The sequence below is a fragment of the Calidris pugnax genome, unplaced genomic scaffold, assembly GCF_001431845.1.
Source record: "Calidris pugnax isolate Ruff unplaced genomic scaffold, ASM143184v1 scaffold212, whole genome shotgun sequence".
Taxonomy (NCBI): Eukaryota; Metazoa; Chordata; class Aves; order Charadriiformes; family Scolopacidae; genus Calidris; species Calidris pugnax.
In genome coordinates, this window is record NW_015091012.1 from 965,490 (window position 1) to 990,951 (window position 25,462).

General features: G+C 41.5%; 1 protein-coding gene across 2 annotated transcripts in view; it reads left to right on the forward strand.

Moving 5' to 3' along the window:
* Positions 1 to 25,462, forward strand: part of LOC106895973 (band 4.1-like protein 2) — a 96,647-nt gene that overhangs the window by 57,663 nt on the left and 13,522 nt on the right. For both annotated transcript variants that reach the window (XM_014955654.1, XM_014955655.1), the window contains exons 5-11: positions 1,693 to 1,735; positions 14,171 to 14,246; positions 15,332 to 15,550; positions 16,082 to 16,169; positions 17,895 to 18,047; positions 19,218 to 19,315; positions 24,362 to 24,534. In XM_014955654.1, coding sequence (XP_014811140.1) covers positions 1,693 to 1,735; positions 14,171 to 14,246; positions 15,332 to 15,550; positions 16,082 to 16,169; positions 17,895 to 18,047; positions 19,218 to 19,315; positions 24,362 to 24,534 — 850 coding nt within the window. The remainder of the gene's footprint in view (positions 1 to 1,692; positions 1,736 to 14,170; positions 14,247 to 15,331; positions 15,551 to 16,081; positions 16,170 to 17,894; positions 18,048 to 19,217; positions 19,316 to 24,361; positions 24,535 to 25,462) is intronic.

A 25,462-nucleotide genomic window follows, 5' to 3' on the forward strand; every position in this document is an offset into this window, starting at 1 on the left:
ACAGATGCAACAAAACCCCTGTAATTGTACACATAAATGGAATATAAGCATTTGATTTTATATGACAGAGCACTAGTGAAAGAAAGTTAGTGGCAAAGTCTGCTCCCAATACACTTACTCCAGGTTTGGAAAATCAGAAAATGAACCGTGTAACTTCTGTAAAGAAAGGATTATTCTCCTCATCTTGCAGCTTATTCTGTATTGTGTGTTCTTTTCTCTTACTTCATAATGATTAAAGAAAAAGCACTGAGAGTAACATATAGTCATGATTCCTAGTTTTCTGCTGTCATTACACCATGCTATAGTCTATACTATACTTCATCTAGTATTTAAATGTTTAAGCTACTTGTAGTTATCTCTGTAATTGGAAGAAATGGCTGTGTATGATTTTGGAATGGAATTCATGCCCAAACTGAAAGCCTAGGATGATGATTGTAGCTGAAGTGAGTCTCAGTTAAAACTATTTGAAGTCTACCGTTGTCCTCCAAGGCCTTTTCATGTCAAGGCTCTTCCACTAGAAAGCAATTTTTCTGACTCAAGCAGAATAAATGGTATCCAGATTTTTTTGAGGAATGTTTGCATTCCTCAAACTCTTCCTTTGCAGCAATTATAGTAGCCATGAGCAGACTTCTTAAAGCGAGAAATGTGAAATTATTCTCTTTTTTTTTAAAATTACATCTATAAAAATAATAAGAAAGGGGTTTTGCATTTATTTTCTAATCAGTATTTGTCTAATATATACGTGCTGCATTTGTGATGAAATCGACTTTGATCAAGGTCATTTATAATAGGGAATTTAGTAGTTTGGGTCGTACTCATAGAAGCCTCATCCTTTAGCAACAGAGGTGATCTACATTAAGGATTTCCAGTAGTGCGAAAACATATAGTTCCACATCCTCCTGATCCATACAGACCCATAAAACTGTAGCCTGGCATGTTTTGTCTCCTGGAAATAAATTTGACTTTGGATAGAAAAGCCTGTCACAAAGTCCAAGGGATATGGTATTGGAAAACAGTTGTTGCATCTGGAGTTTGGTACCATAGAGTCACCGTTATCCACTATTTGGCTAAATTAGGCAACAAACATTGGTAGAGATATGCCTGTAGCAGAATTTGTGCTGGCACAGAGGTCCCCTGTGACTTAAAAGCTGCAAATATGTGCAGTGGTTTGGGGAAATGTTGGCCTTGACCTTACAAGTCAGGGAAGTGCCCAGGGCAGTGGTGGAGTCACCATCCCTGGAAGGATTTAAAAGCTGAGCAGACATGGTACTGAGGGACATGGGTTAGTGATGGGATCTGAAAGGCCCCTTCCAACCCAGGAAGTTCTATCATTCTAACTCAGTTGCTAATTTTTCCCTACTTTGCACAGGTCTGTTTTTGAAAGTCCTGCTGGCATGCTGGTGGACCTTATAGCAGCCTTCCAGTATCTGAAGGGAGTCTATGGGAGAGCTGGAGAGGGACTTTTTTGTCAGGAAGTGTAGCAGTAGGATGAGGGGTAATCATTTTAAACTAAAAGAGAGGAGATCTGGATTAGATATTAGGAAAAAAGTTTAATCTTACTGTCCTCGGAATTATTTTAAAATAGAGCAGATGTCTGAACAATACAAACTGTAACTGCACTCTATGAAATTACTTCACCAATCTTCAGTCTGCAGTGATTTTAAATGCTGGTTTTGGTTTTTCTTTTTTCAGAACTGGCTAGATTCTTCAAAGGAAATTAAAAGACAAATTCGAGGTAAGTACTTCTGTATTCAAATGTTATGCTGCTTTTATTTCCTTACAGAAATAGTCTTCATAAACTTAGTAGCCTGAATCTTGACTAAATTGTATACTTGCATTATCAGATACACAAAATATTGTGTATCTGATAATGATGTATTCAGCCTTAGCACTAAAATACTGTGTATCTGATAATGATGTATTCAGCCTTAGAACAGAAAGCTAAAGCTTCTGTGTATGTCCACTGTGCAGAAAGAAGAGAAGGAATCACTCAGCCCTGTGCTGTAGGAGTTAGTCATTATACTGGTTTCTGCCCCCAGATTCTCCTCTGTTGTATGTGACTAATAGTTGATCTTTTTTCATCCTGAAACTGTAGATGTTTTTCAGCTTTATGCTGATATTTGGCTTATGGGATGGGGAATGTCCTCTTGCAAAGCTGGTCATGATTGTTGCTATGGGAATGCCTAACTGCAAAGATTCACCAAAAGAATATGAAACTATGAAAAGAGAATCAATGTGTCATACAGAAAATGTATATTCTTCAATACTGATCAGTCCAGCATTGGCTTTTTCGATGTGTCCATCATTTCTAGAATGGAAATGGAATAGGGAGCATAATCTTGGAACATCTCTCTACAGTGTTTTTTAAACTAAATCTGGGTGAAAAGTCTTTCTGCTTCCTATACTCATTAGACAATGAGTAATTTATTTTACTCTGTTTGCATAAAGCCCTGTCAAAGCTCTTCACTGGCCAAGGTGGCTTTTGTAGTAGATAGGGGAGTGAATGGAGAGCAAGTTTAGGAGCTGAGATGCTCTTCCTGAGTCTACACGTCGCAAAATAAGCAGACAGCCCTTGCCCTTACTGCAGTTCTTCTCATTGCTTTACTCATTTGGGGCCAATCCCAGGGTTTGTTGTTGTTTTATTTTTGATAGAAACTTTTTTTTGTTGGTGCCTGATAGTAAATGTAAGTGGGGAGGAGGTGATGATGATGCTAAGATTTACATGTCTACATGTCCCACACAACAAGAATTGAAGTTACTTAAGAAACTGACTGGGCTTTTTTGGAGGATGTTGAATCAGTGGGAGCACTTGTAATTAAGAACAGAAATGTGTTATTTATTTACAGTGATAAAGAGATGGTTTCTTTCCTATTGTTACTTTCCTCTTTTAAGGCAACACTCACATTTTCCCCCAAAAAACCGTGGTGTTGATTCTGTTTTCTTTTTACCTTTCCCAATTGATGAAATCACTTACTAGGAATCTGTGGTTGATATTTTCAGTAAAGAAATGGAAGTTACAGAAGCTTCCTTGGAAACTATTTTTGTGATCTAACTTCCTCTTGTATAAGCAAACGAGACCTAATGAACTTGATCCACAAATTACTGGCTCGCTTCTCATGCCTATGAAGAAGGCAAAAAGCTTGTTTGCTTTCAGCCAGCCTGATCTCTCCAGGAAAATTAATTCTTGGAGGTTTTTTTAACTCGTGTAATTGGACATCCACTGTTAAAAAATTACGGTTAAAAACTGTCATTCATTCAATCAAGGACAGGTGGGTAATTACACTTCTGCCACTATCTTCTTGAAAATTGTGACATATGATGTGGATTCAGGCTTTTGTAAAATGGAGAATTTCGGCCTGGATAGAATGATGGTACAAGCAATAGCAACTGACCTTAGACTGGTAAAATCCCACCAGAGTGTGGTGGTTCACACTCATTTAAAATTTAATTTGGTGATTCAGCCCTGTGAGATGTTGTGCGTGAAGTTTGTACAGAACACATGGTGTTTCACTGCATTTTGTCTGTACTTTCATTACTCTCATTCTCAGTGTAACAGGGTTGAATGAGTAAACTGCATCAACTTGGTTTCAACGTAGCTAATTGCAGCTGAAGACCAAACTTTTGGCTGCAATTTAAATACTCACAGTTATATTATGGGTAAAGATTAGAGATGGGAATATGTAAACCATCAGTTTTGGGAAGCCCGATTATTTGCTCTTGTTGTTTGTGTAACTGAAGTATATGAAACTGAGTTACGGACCTTCTCACAAGTTTTGAAACTATTTTTGGGATATATCCTGGTTTTAATCTGGATATAATTTATACTTTTCCAAATAGATCCTTAATTTCCATGCTATGTGAAATAGTTGCTTAAATTTAAGGTAATGTCATTTCAGTTAAACTTATTTCTAGTCTGCAGCGTGATTAGTATTTTTATTACAAAAATAAAATTCTATGATAAAATAGAGGAACTTCTCTATCTCATATCCTGCCTTTTTTTCTTCCAAGAAACAGTGGTGTACGGGTGTTTTTCTGTGCATTCTCACCTAATAAAGGATACTTTTAATTGGTTTTGCTATTGAAGTTAGCTGTGAAATTGTCAGGAGACACACTTTTTTAGCCAGACAGCTTCTAGAAGCTCATCACTGTACCTGGAATATGATTAATCTGATCTAATGTGTCTGCCTAAGGTAACTGCACTTGTTTTCGGGAGGAACAGGCATTTTCAGGAGTTGAGTGGGTGCCTGAGAGAGGAACCAAATCAGCCTATGCAAGTGTCTGTTTTTTTTCCATGGGATGATCTAATGTGTCTGCCCAAGTTAACTGCACTTGTTTTCGGGAGGAACTGCACTGTTCGGGAGGAACAGGCATTTTCAGGAGTTGAGTGCTGATCTAATGTGTCTGCCTAAGGTAACTGCACTTGTTTTCGGGAGGAACAGGCATTTTCAGGAGTTGAGTGGGTGCCTGAGAGAGGAACCAAATCAGCCTATGCAAGTGTCTGTTTTTTTTCCATGGGATGTAAATGGTATGAGTTGTGTTTTATGTAGATACTAAATTTCAGCAGTCGAGGGTTGAATGAAGCTATGGCCACTGGCATCAAAAAATGTAATGGGTGTGGTAATGGAAAAAGTTACTTTCTTTTCTAAAAGGAGTGATCAACTGAAGGAGAGAATACAGAAAACCTAATTTGCTTGTTACTTTATTCACTTCAATAATTGAGGGAGTTGAAGGAAATCCTCTGTGGAAGTGGATTTGAACAGGTGAAATAGTACAATTTCAGTTAGTGGTGTAACTTGGGCTACAAGTTTAAACCTTGCTCCTTATTCATGTTGGAGGACCCCTTTCAGCATCCTTTGTTTATGGGCACCCAGTCATTCAGATTTGGAAACATAAAACCAGCCAAATGGGATATTGGCCTCGTGTTAGAGGCATACGTAGCCAAAAAGGTAATTCTGGGAATGCTGTCATTTCAGTTAGTGGTGTATCTTGGGCTATAAATTTAAACCTTGCTCCTTATTCATGTGGAAGACTCCTTTCAGCATCCTTTGTTTATGGGCACCCAGTCATTCAGATTTGGAAACATAAAACCAGCCAAATGGGATATTGGCCTCGTGTTAGAGGCATACGTAGCCAAAAAGGTAATTCTGGGAATGCTGTGGAATTGAAATGGAATTTTGGCATTGGCTCTATGGTATATTCTGCAATGCAGTCTAAGCATCTGAAGTCCTCAGGAAAGAGGATGATATGGAAGGGTAATGATATGGTTAAATAAGTACATTTTCAAATTACACACTAGACCAAATGGTGATAAATTCATAAATTCAGTTATGTGAGAATAATATAGCACGAGTTCAGAATTGTGCAACACAACACAGCACACTAAAATATATAAGAAATTTGAAGTGCTAAGGGAAGTTAAAATTAATTAAGGAATAGGCATGCATTTTAAATGTTCTGTCTGATTTTAATGCTAACAAACCACAGTTAAGCTCAGGCATCAAAATGTAGTAGTTACTTTATTTTATATCCATCTCTTTTATGTAATTAAATACATACCTGTAAAAATTGTATCTGATTTTGACCTAAGTTAATTGCACTAGAGTCTAGCTTTCAGTTCGTGAAGAGAATAAGCAGAGAAATAATATAAAAGAAATAAGGGAAGGGTTGTCTTGCAGAAGGAGTACATCTGCTAATGATAAAGAATGATTTTGCATTTTGGAGATCTGAGTTTGTCTTCTTAGTCCATCTAGGGCTGGCTGGACTCTGGGGTGTTTTTGTGTGTATTTTTGAAAATGTGGACTGGATAGAGATCCTATTTCTTTAATTTTCTTGAAGGTAACAAGCAAAATCAAAGAAGAAGTAATTTTCTTAATTTTACAGGGCTTTTTTTGCATCTGTCTGTGAGCAGTGCATCTGTCCTAGTTGCACAGTACCCAAAAACAGTTAGCTGAAACAGGGAGGTATCATCAGTAAAAGCCAGAAAAAGCCCTTACTGGAAAAAAACACAACCCTCACTGGTTTTCCAGTTTGAATGGGATGAATCACGTTAATTGTATGCTGCTAGCTGGTTAGTCATATTGCATTCTTTTTCTCTAAGAATGTGCCTAAATTTGCCACAGAAGCATTTTTGAGGTAACAAGCTGGCTAGAAAAAATGTTGACATTTCTATAGCCCATATCATTAACCATCAAAACAGAGAGCCTTATCAGGGACAGAATGCTAAATATCATTTTAAATATCAGATTTATTTATTTCTTTTTGCCTTGGGCGCCAATTCAAAGTGCCAGCAATAGTGTGCATTATTGTGTGAAGACAATTATGTTTGTATGCCCCCATTATGTGACTATAAACACTATGTTGTAGTGAGAAGTATAAATATAGACTGTGTGCATTGTAACGTACTTGTTAGTCTATATTCAGGGGATAAATGTGCTTTCAGTAATTGGGCAAAATATAAGGTCACCAACTGTCCAGAAAATATTTACCAGAAAGCCAAATACAACATTTTTTCTATGTATTAGCTATGGGAATTACTATGAGTAGACATTGACATTTTTCACATAGTCTACATTCTGTGGATTTATGGTTTTTTTAGCTTTCTATAAACAGTATAGATTTATTTATATTTTTCTTCAAACGCTGTGTAGGTCTCCTGGCTACAGCATTTTCTAGAAGTAGAAATGCTGACAAGAAAGAGAACTAGGTTAGCAGGAATTCAGCTGTGACTATTTGAACTGCCATTTTAGACCAGGAAAAACTGCTTCAGACCAGGAAACGTTGCTTCATTCCAGGAAAACTAGATGATTGCTTCAGTTCATGCATCTCTCCCCATCCCACAGCCCTGTTACCGTGACAGCCCTCCCTAAACACTTTTGCATAGGGGTCTTGGCCCAATTACTTCTCTTCATCAGTTTGGCTTACTCAGTATCAGCAGCTTTTCATTAGACAATTCTAATTTCCTCGGAGATAAATGATGGAAGTGGACTAATCCCAGTTTTTATTCTGTTTGTTCATGCTACATAGAGTCATAGAATTGTCTGGGTTGGAAGGAACCTTTAAGATCATCTAGTCCAACCATCAACCTAACTCTGATAAAAACCATCACTAACCCATGTCTCTAAGCACTATGTCAACCCGGCTTCTAAATACCTCCAGGGATGGTGCCTCAACCACTGCCCTGGGCAGCCCATTCCGATGTGCAATAACCCTTTCAATGTCAAAATTGTTCCTAATATCCAATCTGAACCTCCCCTGGTGCAGCTTGAAGCCATTTCCTCTTGTCCCATGGCCTGTTCCTCGGGAGAAGAGACCGACCCCCCCTGGCTACACCCTCCTTTCAGGGAGTTGGAGAGAGCAATAAGGTCTCCCCTCAGCCTCCTTTTCTCCAGGCTGAACACCCCCAGCTCCCTCAGCTGCTCCTCACCAGACTTGTGCTCCAGACCCCTCACCAGCTCCGTTGCCCTTCTCTGGACCTGCTCAAGATCTTGTATCTTGTCTTTTTTGTAGCCGTTCTGAACCCGTCTCTGGTGTTTGTTCGGTCTTTTCATGCCACCTTTAGAAGGTCTTGGAGAAATGTTCTCAGCCTCTGCTGTGCTGTTACTTTGTTCCAGCCCCAGGTGCTTTCATGTTCCCGTGCAGCATTTCAGCGTGTGTTGTGGTGTAAAGTAAGGGCTCCTTGCTGGGGCAGTTTTGCTGTATTTACTTGTGCTGTATTTTTCATGAGGTGACAATGTGTTCTCTTCTGCTGAGCGCTGTGCCACCCTTCATTTGCCCTCTGTCCTTGGGGCAGGGGGAGAGGGGAGGGAAGGGGAGCCTGGCATCGTGTTGAGGCCCCAGAGGAGCCTTGAGCAAAGGGTCGGGCTGAGGCCCGAGACCAATCTTGGGCGCTGTTCAAGTGCCCCTGAGGTGATGCTAGAGCCGCACGTCGGGTGTGGGTACTGCCCCCAGCACTGCTGTTGGGGGGGATGTGCCTTGGATGAGGGCGAGAGTGATGATGACCACAGTATCAACGAAAAACACAGTCTAATTTATTAAGAGAATAAATAGTATATAAGTATATAAGAGTACATAAGTATATAAGAGAATAAATAGTAAATAGTCCCGGGATCTTCCACTCTCCACCGGTGCCAAGACTTGACATTGTGTGAGAGAGAAAGTCCCAGGTCTTGCCTACAACCTTATCTCCTAGAAATCCTCTTTTTGTAATCTTGAATAGCCCTGGCCATCAAGGGCGCGGTTTCTGCAAGAGAGCAAAGAAAAGAAAAGAGAAATGGACCCCAATCCCCTGCCCTGAAAGCAGGAGGCAGAGAGGAGGGGAGCAGAGAGCGATTCCAAGCTGCAGCCCTGGCCAAGCAGAGGCCCGGCAGGCGTAGGCCTTTGAGCAGCCTTTGGCTGCGTCTCCTTGGGGAGAGGAGAGAGGCCACCAACATCCCCCCTGCTGCCGAGCCGGGAGAAGCAGCAGGTTGGAGCGTTGGTGAAGGAGCAGGTGAGGGAGAGGACATTGTGTGGTTTGTACTTACTCTTCCCTGTTGGTTTCTTGGGCTCAGGGAACGAGGAGTTGAAGGTGGTCCTGCCCAAGAATGGGACAGGACAGCCCCTGCGGGTGCTGCGCCCATCGCCGCCCCCCTTCTCGCTGCCATCAGGGTGGCTTTTGGGAGCTGTGCCCAGGACTGGTGGTGTTCTGCAAGAGAGAGGGGACAGCCATTTCAGGAAAGGATTCGCTGGGGTTGGATGCAATTCTTCAGGTACAAGCCACGTTTGTTAAGAGCGATGTGGCTGAGACCACATGGAACCAGAAGAGCCCAGGGCCTCCAGGCTTCCCAGCAAGACAGAGGCTATTCCAGGTAGAGGATTCCCTGGGAAAGGACCTCTCAGGGACACAGTGTGTGTTGCTGTGAGGAAGGATGTGGAGCTTGAGGGGAGTGCTGGGAGGAGTCCAGAGGAGAAGAGGCCCTGAACAGCAAGCACTCCTCGAGCAACACTTACACGGTCTTCTGTGGCAGAAGAGCTCCTCCACTATGTGCCATCTCTGGTCTCCTTCCTGCGTCCCGAGGGGCCGTAGGCAGAGTGTCCAGAAAGATGGTTTTGGCCACTTGACCTGTAGGAGGCCAAAGGGAAACATTGCTTGGATGCAGGCAGTGCCCAAGAGGAGGGGAAGGAGAAAGGCACCATGGGTGCCATAGCTCTGGTGGGTCGTCAGGCACCAGTCTCGTCAAGAGGTCAGGTGCCTGCAGAAGGCTCCATTCCCCACTATTTCCAGTGTTTGGGGTAAGGTACTTACCACCAATGTTGTTTTTGAGGTCTGGGATGCTTTGCGTCATCGTCTTTGGGACCCTTTGGACGGATCTGGAGCCTGCAAACACCGGCGTCTTTGAATACCGCCGGCGGCCTCCAAAGCCCTCTTCGGTGTCCTCAACTGCTGAGGCCAGTGCTGTAAAGTGGAAGACTTGGAGTAAGAAGGGAACGGAGCAAATCTCATTTCTGCAAGAGCACATGGGAGAGAAGCCACCACCTGGCTGAAAGCCAGGCTGTGGGCACCGGGAGGCGGGACACCGGACCCCACAGAAAGGTGGGAACCCAGCCCTGATCCAGTCCCTCCCGCAAAGGATGGCTACATCCCATTGGAGACCAGTTGGCCAGCCCACCATACCTGTGATGTTCTGGGAGGCGATGATGTCCTCAACAGTGGGAAGAGGGCTGCAGCTGGCCTGGATGGGTGGCAGGGGGCTGTCTGGGAGCTGGATGTCAACTTCCAAAAGGATCTGGAAGGAGAGGATGTGCATGTAGGTCCCATACCCGTAACATGGATAGGAGGCATCATAAAAGGCTGCTAAGATTAGCAAAGACTTTGTGAAGAGGCAAGTGTTTCAAGAGTGGAGCAAAAAGATTCATCAGTCAAGGTTTTACAGAGCCAGCAGCTCCAGGGGGAACATTAAGAAGCCGCAGGGGGCAGAGGAGCGAGAGCAGCAGATCCCACCCGACTTGCAGACCCTTCCAAACCTTACCCTCTTTGGCTGAGGAGCCTCTGGTGGCTCCTGCGCTGCCCTTTTCTCACTCGTGCGCCTGGGGCTGGGGCTTTGGTGACTTGCGCAGGAGCTGTTGGGGCTGGGGTGGCACAGCAAGCAGGGGCTGTGCCATTGGTCTTCCTCCCCAGCCGACAGAGAGGGATGGTCGACTTTCTTCTTTTTCTGGGGCTGGTCGTAGGAGAGGTGGTCCTCAAAGGACAGGGTGGGTGGTACAAATAGCTCCTGCCCTTCCTCCTCCTCAGAAATGGAAGAAAAGCCCCCTGATTGCGCGTCCACTTCAGGGAATTTGCGCTTCCTCTCTGCTGATTTTGGGCTCCCAGAAGTCCCCTTCTCTGTAGTGGTCCACGAAGAGCCACTCTCAGAGGTCTGCAGGCGCAGCGTGAGCTTTTCCACTTTCCGTCCTTCAGAGTCCCGATGTTCTCGCTTTCTCCCATCTGTGATCACACTGAAGGGATATAGCCCCAAAATCGTTAGATTAAAACACGGGCAGCAAGCCGCTTGCATCTCTTGCTTTATTGAAGGCACTTGTGTGGCCTTGAAAGGCCTTTTAAAGCTGTTCATTGCTTCCTCAAAGTGCACATTCTTGACAGTCGGTGCCGACGTTCACCCCAAAGTGTGTCCACCAGCAGCCCAAGGCTCTGTGGCCAGCAGAGGCAGGAATTTGTGCCAGCCAAGGCACAAACCCCATGCGGGGTTAGCACCCTTGTATGGTTCTTTGATTCCCAGAGCCTTGGCTTTTATGACCTCTGTCAGAGAGGTTTCTCATCCCCACGGCAAGAACCGCCCAGAGCTTCTCCATGAGGATCACCAAGCAGGTTCCCTCACCTCAGTGCCTCTCGGTACAGAGACTCCAGCTCCCGCCAGGCAGCCCGGAGATTGGCCTCCAACTCCCGTTTCCGTGAACGGGTCGCGGTCTTGGTCTCCTTGAGGAGAGAGGCCAGACATCAGCTCATCTTAGCAAGACGGGCGGCATCCCCACCTCTGCTCAACTTCCCCCAGGGGGAATGAAGTTAAACCCCTGCCTGTCCCCGCCGGGTAGAAATAAACCCCCTTGATGGAACGGCAGAGCTACCCCAGCTGATAAATTCTGGTGTTGGTGGCCGTTGTAGGGTTTCCTACAGCTCTGTCAATCCCAGATGAGTTAACTCTGCCTTAGAGAAACTTCAGTTCTTTGCAGCAATAACCCAAGTTGGTATTTACCATGCCCGCGGGCAAGGCAGTGAAGGCAGAAGAAGTCTCTAATCTGTTGCCGATTCCGGTAGGGTGAGGAATGGCTCCGACTCTCCAATCCCAGGGTGAAGCTTCTGCTGGAGCTGAGGACGAGCGAGCGTCCTCCGAGGCTTCACACTGACCCGCTCCTTGGCGCTGCCTTTTATCTCCAGAACCACATCACAATGGTGCCTGTGAGACGGGGCTGCGACCCTCTGTTCCGACAAGTGCGGGCTCAGCGTCACGCGGAGTGTTCCTTGGGAGTCCCGGGGTCTGGGGCAGGGAACGTGCTCCATCCCCTGCCTCAAGGGTTGGGGAAACAGAAAGAGGAAGGAAAAGAGAAATCGTCACTTGAGCTAGAAAAGCCAAATCCCTCTCAGTTTCCAGAACTGCTGTTCCTTTGCCCGTGCTGCGGCTCAACCAGCCCCCTGGCAAGAGCAGCCCTGGGCCCTGTTTCTTCCTTCAGTCATAGAATCATGGAATTGTCTGGGCTGGAAGGAACCTTTAAGATCGTCTTGTCCAACCATCAACCTAACTCTGATAAAAACCATCACTAACCCATGTCTCTAAGCACTATGTCAACCCGGCTTCTAAATACCTCCAGGGATGGTGCCTCAACCACTGCCCTGGGCAGACCATTCCAATGTGCAATAACCCGTTCAGTGTCAACATCTTTCCTAATATCCAACCTGAACCTCCCCTGGTGCAACTTGAGGCCATTTCCTCTTGTCCCATCGCCAGTTCCTTGGGAGCAGAGACCGACCCCCCCTGGCTACACCCTCCTTTCAGGGAGTTGGAGAGAGCGAGAAGGTCTCCCCTCGGCCTCCTTTTCTCCAGGCTGAACACCCCCAGCTCCCTCAGCCGCTCCTCACAAGACTTGTGCTCCAGACCCCTCACCAGCTCCGTTGCCCTTCTCTGGACCCGCTCCAGCCCCTCAATGTCTTTTTTGTGGTGAGGGCCCCAAAACTGGACAGAGCCCTCGAGGTGGGGCCTCCCCAGGGCCCAGCACAGGGTGACGATCACCTCCCGAGTCCTACTGCCCACGCTGTTCCTGACACAGTCCAGGATGCTGGTGGCCGCCTTGGCCACCTGGGCACACTGCTGGCTCCTGTTCAGCCCACAGGCCACCAGCACCCCCAGGTCCTTTTCTGTGGGGCAGGTCTAATGGACTCACCTGTATTAATGAGTTTTAGACATTTTTAAAGTATTTTTGTCTTGATTCTGCCTTGCACTGGGTTCCGGTAGGTGATGTAATGAGGCACATTTTACCTGATTCAGTACTGGCTGTCCAGCTGATACCTTGGATTTCTCATTTAAGGAGTCCTGCCTTATTTCGTAAACAAACTTATCATTTATGTGAAGATACACTAAAACCCTGAGCTTTCAAAAGGAACTGGTGACTTAGCAGCCAGGTGGAGAAGGAGGTTCCCATTTAAGCAGAAATTGAAGTGCTCCAATGAATAGCCATGTCTGAAAAGCTGAAATGATTTTTGAAATATTGAAAGACATTAGAAATTTTGACGCAAAGCACCTCTTCACCTTTAACAGCTGTGACATTTTAAAATAAGGTTTTTTGAAGAAAATAACCTTAAACAAAAATGTCAGCAGTCCTTTCTGGCGTCATGTTGGAAATAGCATGTCAGTCTTTTTGTTGTTATTGTTAAAATGCACATTTTTTCAAAGCATGATTTATCTGCAGAGGACAGGTTTTTTTAAAAATGTTTGCTGTCCAAAATTTATCATTATCAAGCATTATAAAATGATTACCTTTTTTTACCAAAGATTATTTTTGCTAAGTCTTTTACCACAATATTTATGTTAGAAGGGGCAAAAGAAAGACAAAAATGGCTACTTAATTCTTCTGATAATATTTTGATTTATTTTCTTATCTTTCTTCATGATTTTTAGTGGACCTCCATTTTATTATGTTTGGCCAGATGTGGTAAAGTTTAACTGCATTTGCTTTCAAGCAGCATGTGAAACAAAAGGATTAAATTATTTTCCTGGGCTCCTGTTTCGGGATTTTCTATTACATCCATATGTCTGCGTTGTACTTAATAAAATCTGTTTGAAAAGTTCTCCATCTTGTCAAGTTATTAACACTTTCTGATGAACATATTCCTCTTCCCCATAGTGCTACAATACTGGTAGAGTATCACTCTGAGAATATATTTTAATTATTGATGAGTGACTTCAGCTTTCAAATCTTAAAAATTTATTTAGAACTAGAGCTATGGAAAAAGGCAATAATTTATGCTTTATCAAATTATTAATCTAGATTTAAGCATATGTTTCCTTAAACAGTGAATTTGGTGTTAACAATTCTAACATATGAGAATTTAAACAGAAAATGTCATTGCTATTATGGTTGCTAAAGCTATAATTTCAGAAAAAATATTTTAAAGAAGGAATGGTTAATATTTTTTGTCTTCCATGCATTCTGTATGAATATGAATAATTTACATATTATCTTTGTATGCAATGCAGAGCTCATTTTGACATCTCATGTTCATAGTTATTGTACGGTCTCTCAAACAGTTGGTTGAAGCAGGGGTTGGAGTTGCAAATAAACACAAATTCAGTGTGATTGTCTTTGAATGCAGAATATCTTGAAAGCGTTAATATATTACAGTGATTTTCATTTCAAAAGCTTATTCTGATATTTACATAACTTATTGTAAAACTTCCTTTGAAAATAATTTTTAACATGCTGATCTTTCACTGTATGTATATGAGTTACTACCTGAGAATGGAAATAATCTCTGCTTCTTACTAATATACTGTAAAAAGGGGAAAGAAGACAGAAAAGAAAGAAAAATCACTTTCTTCAAGATTTCAGTGATCTAAGATGAATATGACTGCCTAAAATTTTCAATAAGGTTCTTTCTTTGCTTGTTTCAACTTGTTTGAGATTAACAGACATTTCCCATGTTCAGGTTTACCCTGGATATTCACCTTTAACGTGAAGTTTTATCCTCCTGATCCTTCGCAGTTGACTGAAGATATCACTAGGTATGGCTACTTCCTAATTCTAAACTTCAAAATTACTGTTAGTCTAATTTGAAGGCCATATAAAATTTCTTCTTCAGTTTCTGGATGCCATAACAGGTTTGGCTGTTGCTGTAGAACACCACAGATATTCTTGTATCAACTGCTTTTTGGAATGGGTTTGAAAAGGCAAAGTCTTGGGTTTCTTCTTCAGGAAGAAACCCGAGAAAGAAGAATGTAATGACAAGTGGGGATGTGATTGGGGTGGGACTGAAACCTTCAGGAAGAAACCTGAGAAAGAAGAATTTAATGACAAGTGGGGATGTGATTGGGGTGGGAGGTAATATGCCAATGATCATATTTGAAAGAAGTCAGTGGTTTATTATATAGCAAATGAGGGTGTTGATAGTAAGAGGTGAAGCTCACGGGATCCAAGGGTAATTCAACAATAATCTATGCTACGTTGGTGGAAACAGAGTTTTATACATATGCATTAAATAGAACCATAAAACTTCCTGTTGGTTTAAGGGAGGCAATTACGGGTTCAGTACTAAACAGGATCACATGACATGTTTATTTCAAGAACTGCAAGGGATATAAAATTTAGAATCTGAAAACCGAAGGGAAATTTCAAAGGAAATGCATAGGGTTTTTATTTGTAAAACTTAGATACCTGTGAGCTGGAAGGTGAAATGAAGGAGGTCCGAAGTCAGCTTTTGTTACAAACTAGATACAGTTTTTCATTCATTCGTATTGGAAATCAGAATTTTTCGTGCTCTTTGGGTTATTTATGAAAGTAGTATTGCCTCTTAAAAATGGAAGTGAAATTTACTGTGTGGCAATAATGCTCAAATAATATAAGGTATGACAAATTAGTAATGCATTGACTAATTTTAAATCTTATATGATCCTGTCCAGGTGTCGCTGCCCAGGGCAGGGGAGTTGGAACTGGATGATCTTTAAGGTCCCTTCCAACCCAAACCAGTCTAGATTCTGTGAGCACATCAAGAGGTTCTTCCATATCTCTTATAAACTTGCCATTGGTGACACCGTCTCTATTCTGATTTTTTGCTTGTTTGTTTTTTCCCCCCCTTTCCTTTGTCTTGCAGATATTTCTTGTGCCTACAGCTTCGTCAGGACATTGCTTCTGGTCGCCTGCCGTGTTCCTTCGTGACTCACGCCCTGCTGGGCTCCTACACGCTGCAGGCAGAGCTGGGGGACCACGACCCCGAGGAGCACCGCGGGGACTATATCAGCCAATTCCAGTTTGCACCCAATCAGACCCAAGAAATGGAAGAGAAAGTAGCTGAGCTGCACAAAACACACAGGTGTGTCAGATACGGTGGGATTAAATTAAACCCTCGTGTCACCTTTATGTCAGTTCTCTTAAGGATATGCGTAAAACTGCAAAGCTGAAGCTATTATTACATTGGAAATCTTTTGCTCTATAACTAGAACCTCTTACTTTCATGTGTTTAAAAAATTTCAGTTTGAAAGTAGTAGCTTCACAAAGATCTCAGATGAGAACTTTTGGAGAAAATAATTTTATCTGTGCATATGAATTAGTTTAAGCAACATACAGGTAGAATATTTTGAAAGAATGAAAATGTCAGTCTCTACTAAATAGTCAAAATATATAAAATAGTCAAAAATGCTATTGATACTTGCCAAACTGAGCTTTTTTTATGTGTCTGAATTGGAATATACCATGCTCTGAAAGAACGCTTTCCTTTAGTGCAAAAATGCTATTGATACTTTCCAAACTGAGCTTTTTTTATGTGTCTGAATTCCAGGATTCTACTCAATTTTGATTCTCAGTTATTTTGTCAATAAACTCAAGGCTTATTCAATGGTTTTAGGGGCTTGACTCCAGCACAGGCGGATTCCCAGTTCCTAGAAAATGCTAAGAGACTCTCCATGTATGGAGTGGATTTACATCATGCCAAGGTATTGGGGATTGGTTTGGGTTTGTTTTGTTTTAGGATAGGCATGTTTAGTATTAAAGAACAGACTATATATAGATAATTATACAAACTTTATACCTTAAAAAAAATCATTTTTTAAATATAAAACTTTTATCTCTTGGTAACAATAATTACTCGCTTTACAGCTCTAACATCCTTAGAATTTATTTGAAATCTAAGTTTATTTAATGCATAGACATATGTGCAGCTCAGAAATAATATTTTATACATAAGAGAGGGTAAATACATTTTGAATGTCGTATTTTTGCTGCCAAGGACACGTGGGGCCATAAAGTAAAGCCTAAAAGAATATGTAATTACTTTTGAAATACCATGAGAGTTAAAAACAGAGGGGGAAGGAGGTCTTGGGGGAGGGTGGGTTTTGGATCACCACTCCTCTGGGTAGGTCAAATCAAATTTGCATTTCTAGTAGGATATTTTTTTTTTTTCGTTAAAAACCCAGAAAACCAACTAACCAACCCTCTCCCATTTCCTCACATAAATCCAGAATCTCAAATCATTAGGAAAATTAATGCATTATAAGCATGTCAGTGCTATGTTTAGAAAAGAAAACCAAGACTTTTAAGTTCTGGAGAAGCATTGTTTAATTCTATTTCATATAGAAAAAATATGCACTTGTTTATGCAATTTTCCATAGACTTTTTCCTGTGTTCTGTTAGAAGCACTGGAAAGAAATATACTTAAATTTTTGTTCATGTACATTAACTGTGTAACATTTATTAATTTTTTAATACAAGTGCAGCATGGCGACTTAAAATTTTTGTTCATGTACATTAACTATGTAACATATATTAATTTTTTAATACAAGTGCAGCATGGCAATTCACTCAGTCTGTAGTATTTTAAGGAACTTAAATTTTTTTAGGGTTTTATTGGAGCTTTCTTTTGCTGTAGTGAAGTAACTGCAAGCATTAGAACCGCTGTTTGCCAGGATCCGCTTGCAGCTGGTAGTTGGGCCAGTGAAGCCACTTTTTAATGACACTGTTGGCACTTGATGTAGTTGACCTGTTGGGGGAGGACATGAGATTGTGCTTTAGAGTGTATCAAAGCCCTAGCAGTAAGGGATTGATTTTGTAGCCTGTAAAACTTGCATCAAATGTCAGTGGAAGAGAATAATAAGAAACCCAGCCAGCCAGCGCTGGGAAATAATTGTATTTTTCAGCCAACTATCCATTACTTCCTATATCTTTACTGAAATAGTAACATTACTGACTGTAAAAGGTCACCATGATCACCAATTTGTTCAGATTTCCACTGGCTATTTTAATTTTATTACTGATTATAAAAGATCACCAACTTGTTCAGATTTCCACTGGCTATTTTAATTTGGAAAGGCCTGGTTTTAATTTTTCTTCTTTTAACAGTTGTTGAAATTATTGGTAGCACACCCACCATACCTCTCCTTGCTTCCAAGTTGTTGACTCAGTCCCTGCTGCCAGAATATTGGAAGAACTGGGGCATATGCACTGACATATAACTGCCAAAGCCAGTATTTGTAGTCCAAAGCCTTTCCTATAAAATTAATATACTTGGCTATTTCTGCTTTAAGAATCTCATTGTCAGGGTCTTTCAGGTTTGAATATGAAACAAGTCCCAGTTGCATTATTCCCTCAAGGTATGCCAGTGGTAATTACTTGTTTGGAATGTTGTTAAACTGATTTTTATGAAATTGTCTTGTACATGATAGGATTCTGAAGGTGTGGATATCATGCTGGGTGTGTGTGCTAATGGACTGCTCATTTACAAAGATAGACTCCGGATCAACCGCTTCGCTTGGCCAAAAATTCTGAAGATCTCCTATAAGCGAAGTAATTTCTACATCAAAGTCAGGCCAGCAGAAGTGAGTAGTACCGTTCTGTCTTCTGTCTTTTGTGAGATCATTTCTATCCAGCAACAAGAGAAGATCCTAATTTTTTTCCCAGATGCCTCCTCAGGCTTATGTTGGATTTGAGCAGAACTTTTATTTTCCTCTTCAGGTTCTACTGATGGTATTAGACACTTGTCTTGATGAGTAAATGCAAATCAAGAAGAAAATCTATTTTCCTTTGTTAATAGATAGCAACCTGTAACTTTTTTTTAACAAGGAAAGCTGGTTAACACTGGCCATGTTCTTACTGTCTTGCAGTCCTGGGGGAGAGCCAGCTTCTCTTCCTCTTTGGGTGTAATTGTTCACTAAATGTCAACATTTAGTTGTATGGGTGTAACCAAAGGCTTGAGTTGTCCTGTAGGACGTTATAACTCTTTCTTTTAGCTGCTATGGAAATAGCGAAGACAACTTTCTTTTCAGATCCCATTATAAGTTTGTGGGAGTTCCTGAAGGAGTGGGGGTTACAATTTGAATACATAACTGGAAATTTTGCAAAAAAACTCCAAAATGTCAGCTGCTGTAATGCTTTTTCAAATTATACTTTAAAATGTTTAAGGTAGCTTTTACTGTGTCAATCAATAAAACCACAAGAGAAGTCTAAATACCAACAATACAATAAAAACATCGTAGTTTTGTAAGTTTTGGAACACACACGTATTGTTCTTGCACTCAGGGATGGTGCATAGATGTAATATTTTTGCTAAGATGCTATTATATAGTGAAACAGATCAGGTGAGCTTAACACTGCAGTATGGATTTTGGACTTTTATTAAATCCAAGGAAAGCATGCAGCAAAACCTGCAGTACAATTATTTCATGGAATTTAAAAATAAATACGTTGGGCAGCTAGTCAGAAAATCAGCAAGGAACACTAAAGTATTACTGGATTTCTCCTAAGAGTCATTAGTACAGCTAGGAAGTGATAATGTGATTATTACCCATCATGACTAGCCTGCCAAGTATAATTTTATTAAAAGGCTGGAAATTCTGATGTTTTATTATTTTAATTTTTTTTTTTTTGTATCTTAAGATGTTTTATGAGAGAATTACAGCTCGTTACAGTAATGGAACTATCTGAACTCTGCCTGGGAGTTAATAGCTGGATTAAGGAAATGGGTTAATTTATTTGTGTGTTCTTTCCAGCTGGAACAGTTTGAGAGCACTATTGGGTTCAAACTGCCACGTCACCGGGCTGCTAAAAGGTTGTGGAAGGTTTGTGTGGAGCACCATACTTTCTTCAGGTAAATGGTAATTCTCTGCTTCCCCTGCTTTGCCAGATATGCTCAGATCTTTCTTCAGGAAGATATGAGGAAAGTTGAGATGATTTCCCCCCTAATTTCTCAGTCCAGTAACACCTCTTAGAGAGAAGACACCCTACCAGTTGTTGACCCCAAATAACTAATTCTGAAGGTCTCAAGTACAAATAATAGGTTTATTTAGACTTTCAGAGTATGGAACTAAACTAGTGATCATATGTAAAACTTGCTGAGGGATCAACTCTTCGGAGTCACCATCTAGAAATCCACTGTGCTCCTCCACAAGAAGCCCTCAGGGCTCGACAGTAATCTTCATTCACTTCACTATTCAGAATATTCTGCTGAGTGTAAATGATTACAGTTGAATTATTGCTTATTTTTAAGCCAAATTTACAGTCATTCTTTAAAGAATAGATAATAATTTTTAAAAGAGACTACTATTTGTTTATATAATAATAATAATAATAACAACTATCTATGCCTTTTTTCCCCAGTAACTGATAAATACAAAATTCTGAATTGGTCATTAAAACTGTGGTCTATGTGTAAATGAGTACTTTAACAATAAGCCACAGAGTTGTTTCTCTTTCTGCTTCATCCATTGAAAAAGAATTTGAAAAATCATCGTTTGATTTTTAGAATAGCACAAGCTCCATGAGGGAGAAGCCCAGGAGTCACAGATTTAGGTTGAATCCATTATGCATTGACTAGGTGTTGAATCTGAGGTTCTTGCTCCAAATGAGCACAGTAACTAGGGTATGTAAAAGGTAAGCTTTCTCTTTCAGCAGCCTGATTTTTTATTTTAAAAAAAGCAATTGTGTTTTAAGGTAGATGCAATCCTGTCTCTTCATACCTAGTCTAAGCTGAATATATTTGCGAGACTAAGACCTTCAAAGAACTTGAGAACAGTTCATTACTTCATTACTCTCTCCCTGGATGGTCTTCAGTATTCCAATTTTCATTGAATGTAGAATATTCTTGAATGCTGTATTAGAATTTGTGCTGAGATATGCAGTTGGTCTCAAACTGCTTAATTTTGAAGCACTTTTTTTTTTTTAAATATCGATCCAAGATTGTTTTCATGTTTGATGTCATTCACTGGTTAGGTTTATTAAGATACATAGTTCACCATTCTATTCTTTCAAAGTCTGCTTTGGCTGGTGATGCCCATTACCACAAATATCATGCAGTTCTGTCTGCCATGAAAAGTTTATCAACGCTCTTAAAATAACAGTGGTTTGTTTTGCTGGGAAACTGTTTCCTAATTCTACAGTAATAAAATGGAACTAAATAGGGAAAAAACAAATCTTATGGAAGTCAAAAATCCTAAACTGAGAACTACCATTTGCAAATACACATTCCCAGGAGTGTTAACACATATTAGATAAATTCATCACAGAAATTCTGACATAATAAAAATAATTGGATTTTATTCCAATCAGAAGTGGCTTTTCTGAACCAGGAATGACATTATAATGAGAATTATGTAACAAATACTTGAAGCATTCTGTAAAATTCATGTACTCCGCTGATGTCATCTGACAGAAAATCCTCAGAACCTCTCATCCTGATTTAAAAACAGCAAAATAAATCCAGCTCTATTTTTCTCCAGAGATAAAAAGCAGAAAGCAATTGCTACAGTCCGAGAAGCTATTGCTCTTCCAGAGCATGAGTAAAGCTTGTGTGTGATACCACAGAAAACTGTGTTCAATCTCAATGTACATTTTTAGCTTCCAGACCCCTAAGTGTGCCCTATATAACATTATAAGATTCCTGTGTTTGAAATATTTCCGTTTTTCTCAAATAATTACATTAAGATCCATCTTCTTATAACGTATGGGAAATTCAGCCAGTGTATGAAGTTACTTAAAAAAATCCTTAATGAACTATATTGAAAATGACAACCAAAAGGCGTTGGATTCACTTGTATCAGCTCAGATTTATAGGATTTCAGTAACATTTCCAAAAAGTAACAGTCTTCTGTAAGAAATCCAGTCAGACTATGTATCAACATCAATCTTTTGAGGTGAGTTCAGGCTGCAACTCTGGACCTTAAGCAATGGCTGCAGAAACCTGCTTAGAATTCTGCTTTCTGAGGTTTTGAAATTTTCATGATTGTTTCAGTGTCTCCTCAGAATGTCTGAAAATAGTAAAAGCACAGTCTTCAGTTATTTTATGTAATTAATCTTTTAATACAAAAAAAATCCATTCAAATGCCCTTAATCAGGAAGTAATTAGTTCTCTTGGTTTTTTTTCACGTTAAAAGATTAAAAGTTTATCTCAGCAGGGTGGGAGATAAAAATGGCAGTTAATGCTGTAGCCTTGCCAAGACTGGAAAAGAACAGAAAGAACCTTGGAAAAACCCTCTTAGCCTTCTTCCTCTTAATGCATAATGTGCTCTCTCTCTTGGAAATAATGTGGAGAAATACATTGTCGCAGAGATTGCGTAAGGCTGCTTTATAGAAGCAAGGAAGGTGAAGCTCCAGATGCTTGTGGTTTTATTCTATAAGTGCCCTTAGTGCAGAAAGGTGGATTAGCGTGCCTTGAATTCCATTTTTTTTAAAAAATGTGTTGGATGAAGTTGGGATTCGGGTGCGTGTGTCTGTGTCTTGGGCACACGGGGTTGGAGGCTTCTGGCTGATAAAGCCATCAACATCCTCTCTTAGAGACAAGGGTAACCTTCTACCCTGCTCACCCTTCTTTTTGCCAAGTGTCTGAAAATTCTTCAGTTCTGCTGAAATACTTTTAGAATGGCTGTCAGTTTTCAGAAGCCACCACTGGATACCGTCTTAACATACATTGGGTTGGATTCCACCAAATCAGATACTCCCTGTGCAAATGCTTCAATAGAGTCGAACAAAGTCAACATATTTAATTTTCTCTTCCCCATCCGTGCCATCCTGAGTTGCTGATTCTGCATGAATATCCTATTGGCAAGGATGGCACTGGAGCCAACATTGCAGATGAGGGGTAGAGGAATAAGAGCTTGAAGATCTCATACTGTCAGTGAGTTTCTCATTCCTTGCAGATCCTCAAATCAAAAAGCTCTGTCTGTAATAGTCTGGTGGTTTTACACAGAGGGAGACTGGGCCATGGAGTGCTGCCCTGCCATGTGTTTGCAGCGTTCCAAGGAGCAACATCAAGGACCTTTCTAGAGAGGTCCTTCCTGAGAGTGAGAAGAGTTCCTGTAGTGATGGTTTAATCCAAGGAGCAACATCAAGGACCTTTCTAGAGAAGCTGAGAGTGAGAAGAGTTCCTGTAGTGATGGCTGTATCACAGAATCACAGAATCTTCTAGGTTGGAAGGGACCTCAAAGATCATCTTGTCCAACCGTCAACCTGACTGACAAAAATAGACACCCACTTGCTTCAATAGAGTTGAACAAATCAACATAATTAATTTTCTCTTGCCCACCTGTGCCATCCTGAGTTGCTGATTCTGCATGAAAGCAGCTGATGTTCAGTGAGTTTCTCGTTCCTTGCAGATCCTCAAATGAAAAAGCTCTGTGTGTAATAGTCTGGTGGTTTCACACAGAGGGAGACTGGGCTGGGGACTGCTGCCCTGCCATGTGTTTGCAGCGTTCCTTTAATCCAAGGAGCAACATCAAGGACCTTTCTAGAGAAGCTGAGAGTGAGAAGAGTTCCTGTAGTGATGGCTGTATCACAGAATCACAGAATCTTCTAGGTTGGAAGGGACCTCAAAGATCATCTTGTCCAACCGTCAACCTGACTGACAAAAATAGACACCCACACAACAAACAAGGAGCATCATCACTAAACCATACCTGCCAGCACTACATCAACCCGTCTTTTGAACACCTCCAGGGATGGAGCCTCAACCCCCTCCCTGGGCAGCCCATTCCAATGGCTGAGAACCCTTTCAGTGAAAAAATTTTTCCTAATATCCAGCCTGAACCTCCCTCCCCTGGCGCAACTTGAGGCCATTTCCTCTTGTCCCATGGCCTGTGACTTGGGAGAAGAGACCGACCCCCACCTCTCTACACCCTCCTTTCAGGGAGTTGAAGAGAGTGAGAAGGTTGCTCCAGACCCCTCACCATCTTTGTTGCCCTGCATCCTTGCAGATGAGGGTTAGAGGAATAAGAGCTTGAAGATCTCATACTTAAGGAAATTCAGGGAGGTACAGAGGACCTGTCTCTTCAAACTCACGTGATGTCAAAAACTGGTGGACCACAGCAGAATCCCTCATAGCAAATTCTGCCACGCTGTTCCTTAGACTTTCTGACATCATCTCGAACGCTTAAGTGAAAAACACCATACCCTCAGTAACAGCACTTGTAACTGAATCTCTTTTCACCCTTTTCACAATATGATTTATTCTTCCCTCTCTTTACATCCAGCGAGCATCAGCTTATACAAATCTGTAAATGGCATTGTAAAGAAACTGGAGCCTGAACCTGGCTTGTTAAACTTTTTACCACTGGGTCACAACTCTCCAGCCATCTCAGTTTTTTTTCACTTGATAAGAGCCTTTTGTGCAGCTTTGAGATGCCATCCCCTGACTTTGAGGAATGGCAGCTGCCATATTGGTACCTCGGAATATGGGAAAGGCAGTGGAAGCAGGATATATAATTTCTACAATGAGTAATATTCTTAAAGATCTGAGAGGTGTTATAACAGCTATAACAGCCTCAGCTTTCTAGAAAAAAAAACATTTAACCGAGATAGGACCAAAAGAGAAGGATCCCAGATGCTTAGTCATGCTGTGGAAAATGCGATGGTTATCGGCATGGCTTCAGTTAATAATAATAAATAAAAACTAATAAATAATAATAATAATAATAAATGATAATAATAAATAATAATAACTAATAATAAATAACTAATAATAAATAATAACCAACAGGCATTGTTTTAGAAGTTCTTCTCAGAGCTCCTGGTAGAACCCTTTCTTGGAATGCACAAATCCTGCTCGGTGAACTAAAGCCGAAACACAGTAACTAGCTTTGAAGTATCGCATTAAATACATAAAATAAAGCCTTTTTGACTGACTCTCCTCATGTTTACTTCTTAGACTCTTATCACCAGAGCAGCCTCCGAAAGCAAAGTTTCTAATCTTGGGCTCCAAGTTCCGCTACAGCGGGCGTACGCAGGCGCAGACGCGCCAGGCCAGCAGCCTCATCGACAGACCCGCTCCCTACTTCGAGCGCACCTCGAGCAAACGGGTTTCCAGGAGCCTTGATGGAGGTAGGAAATTGGACTTATTTCTGCAGTGTAACGATTGCAGTATGTGTTGTCACTTCCATATGGCAGGTATTCAAAAATGTTGATGTTACGGATGACCAGATGGTTATATCAGTGCAATCATAGATTTTTTATGCAGCCAAGAAGCTGAAAAATACTGTATTCCTCAGTAACGAACCTGTATTGCTCGTTGCTGACATCATAGAATCATAGAATCATTGAGGTTGGAAGAGACCCTTGGGATCATCAAGGGTCCAACCATCTACCCTACTCTACAAAGTCCTCCCCTACACCATGTCCCTCAGCACTGCATCTAAACGGCCCTTAAACACATCCAGGGATGGTGACTCCACCCCCTCCCTGGGCAGCCTGTTCCAATGCCCGACCACTCTTTCGGTGAAAAATTCTTTCCTAATGTTCAATCTAAACCCACCCTGTTGGAGCTTGAAGCCATTCCCTCTCGTTCTGGCACTAATTACCTGTGAGAAGAGACCAGCCCCAACCTCTCTACAGTGTCCTTTCAAGAAGTTGTAGAGAGTGATGAGGTCTCCCCTCAGCCTCCTCTTCCTCACACTAAACAGCCCCAACTCCCTCAGCCGCTCCTCATACGATTTGTTTTCCAGCCCCCTCACCAGCTTCGTTGCCCTCCTCTGCACTCGCTCCAGCACCTCCAGATCTCTCTTGGATTGAGGTGCCCAAAACTGGACACAACACTCGAGGTGTGGCCTCCCCAGTGCTGAGTACAGGGGCACAATCACCTCCCTACTTCTGCTGGTCACACTATTTTTGATACAAGCCAGGATGCCATTGGCTTTCTTGCCCCCCTGGGCACACGCCGGCTCATATTCAGCCGTTTGTCAACTAGAACCCCCAGGTCTCTTTCCTCCAGGCAGCTCCAGCCACACTTCCCCCAGCCTGTAGTGCTGCAGGG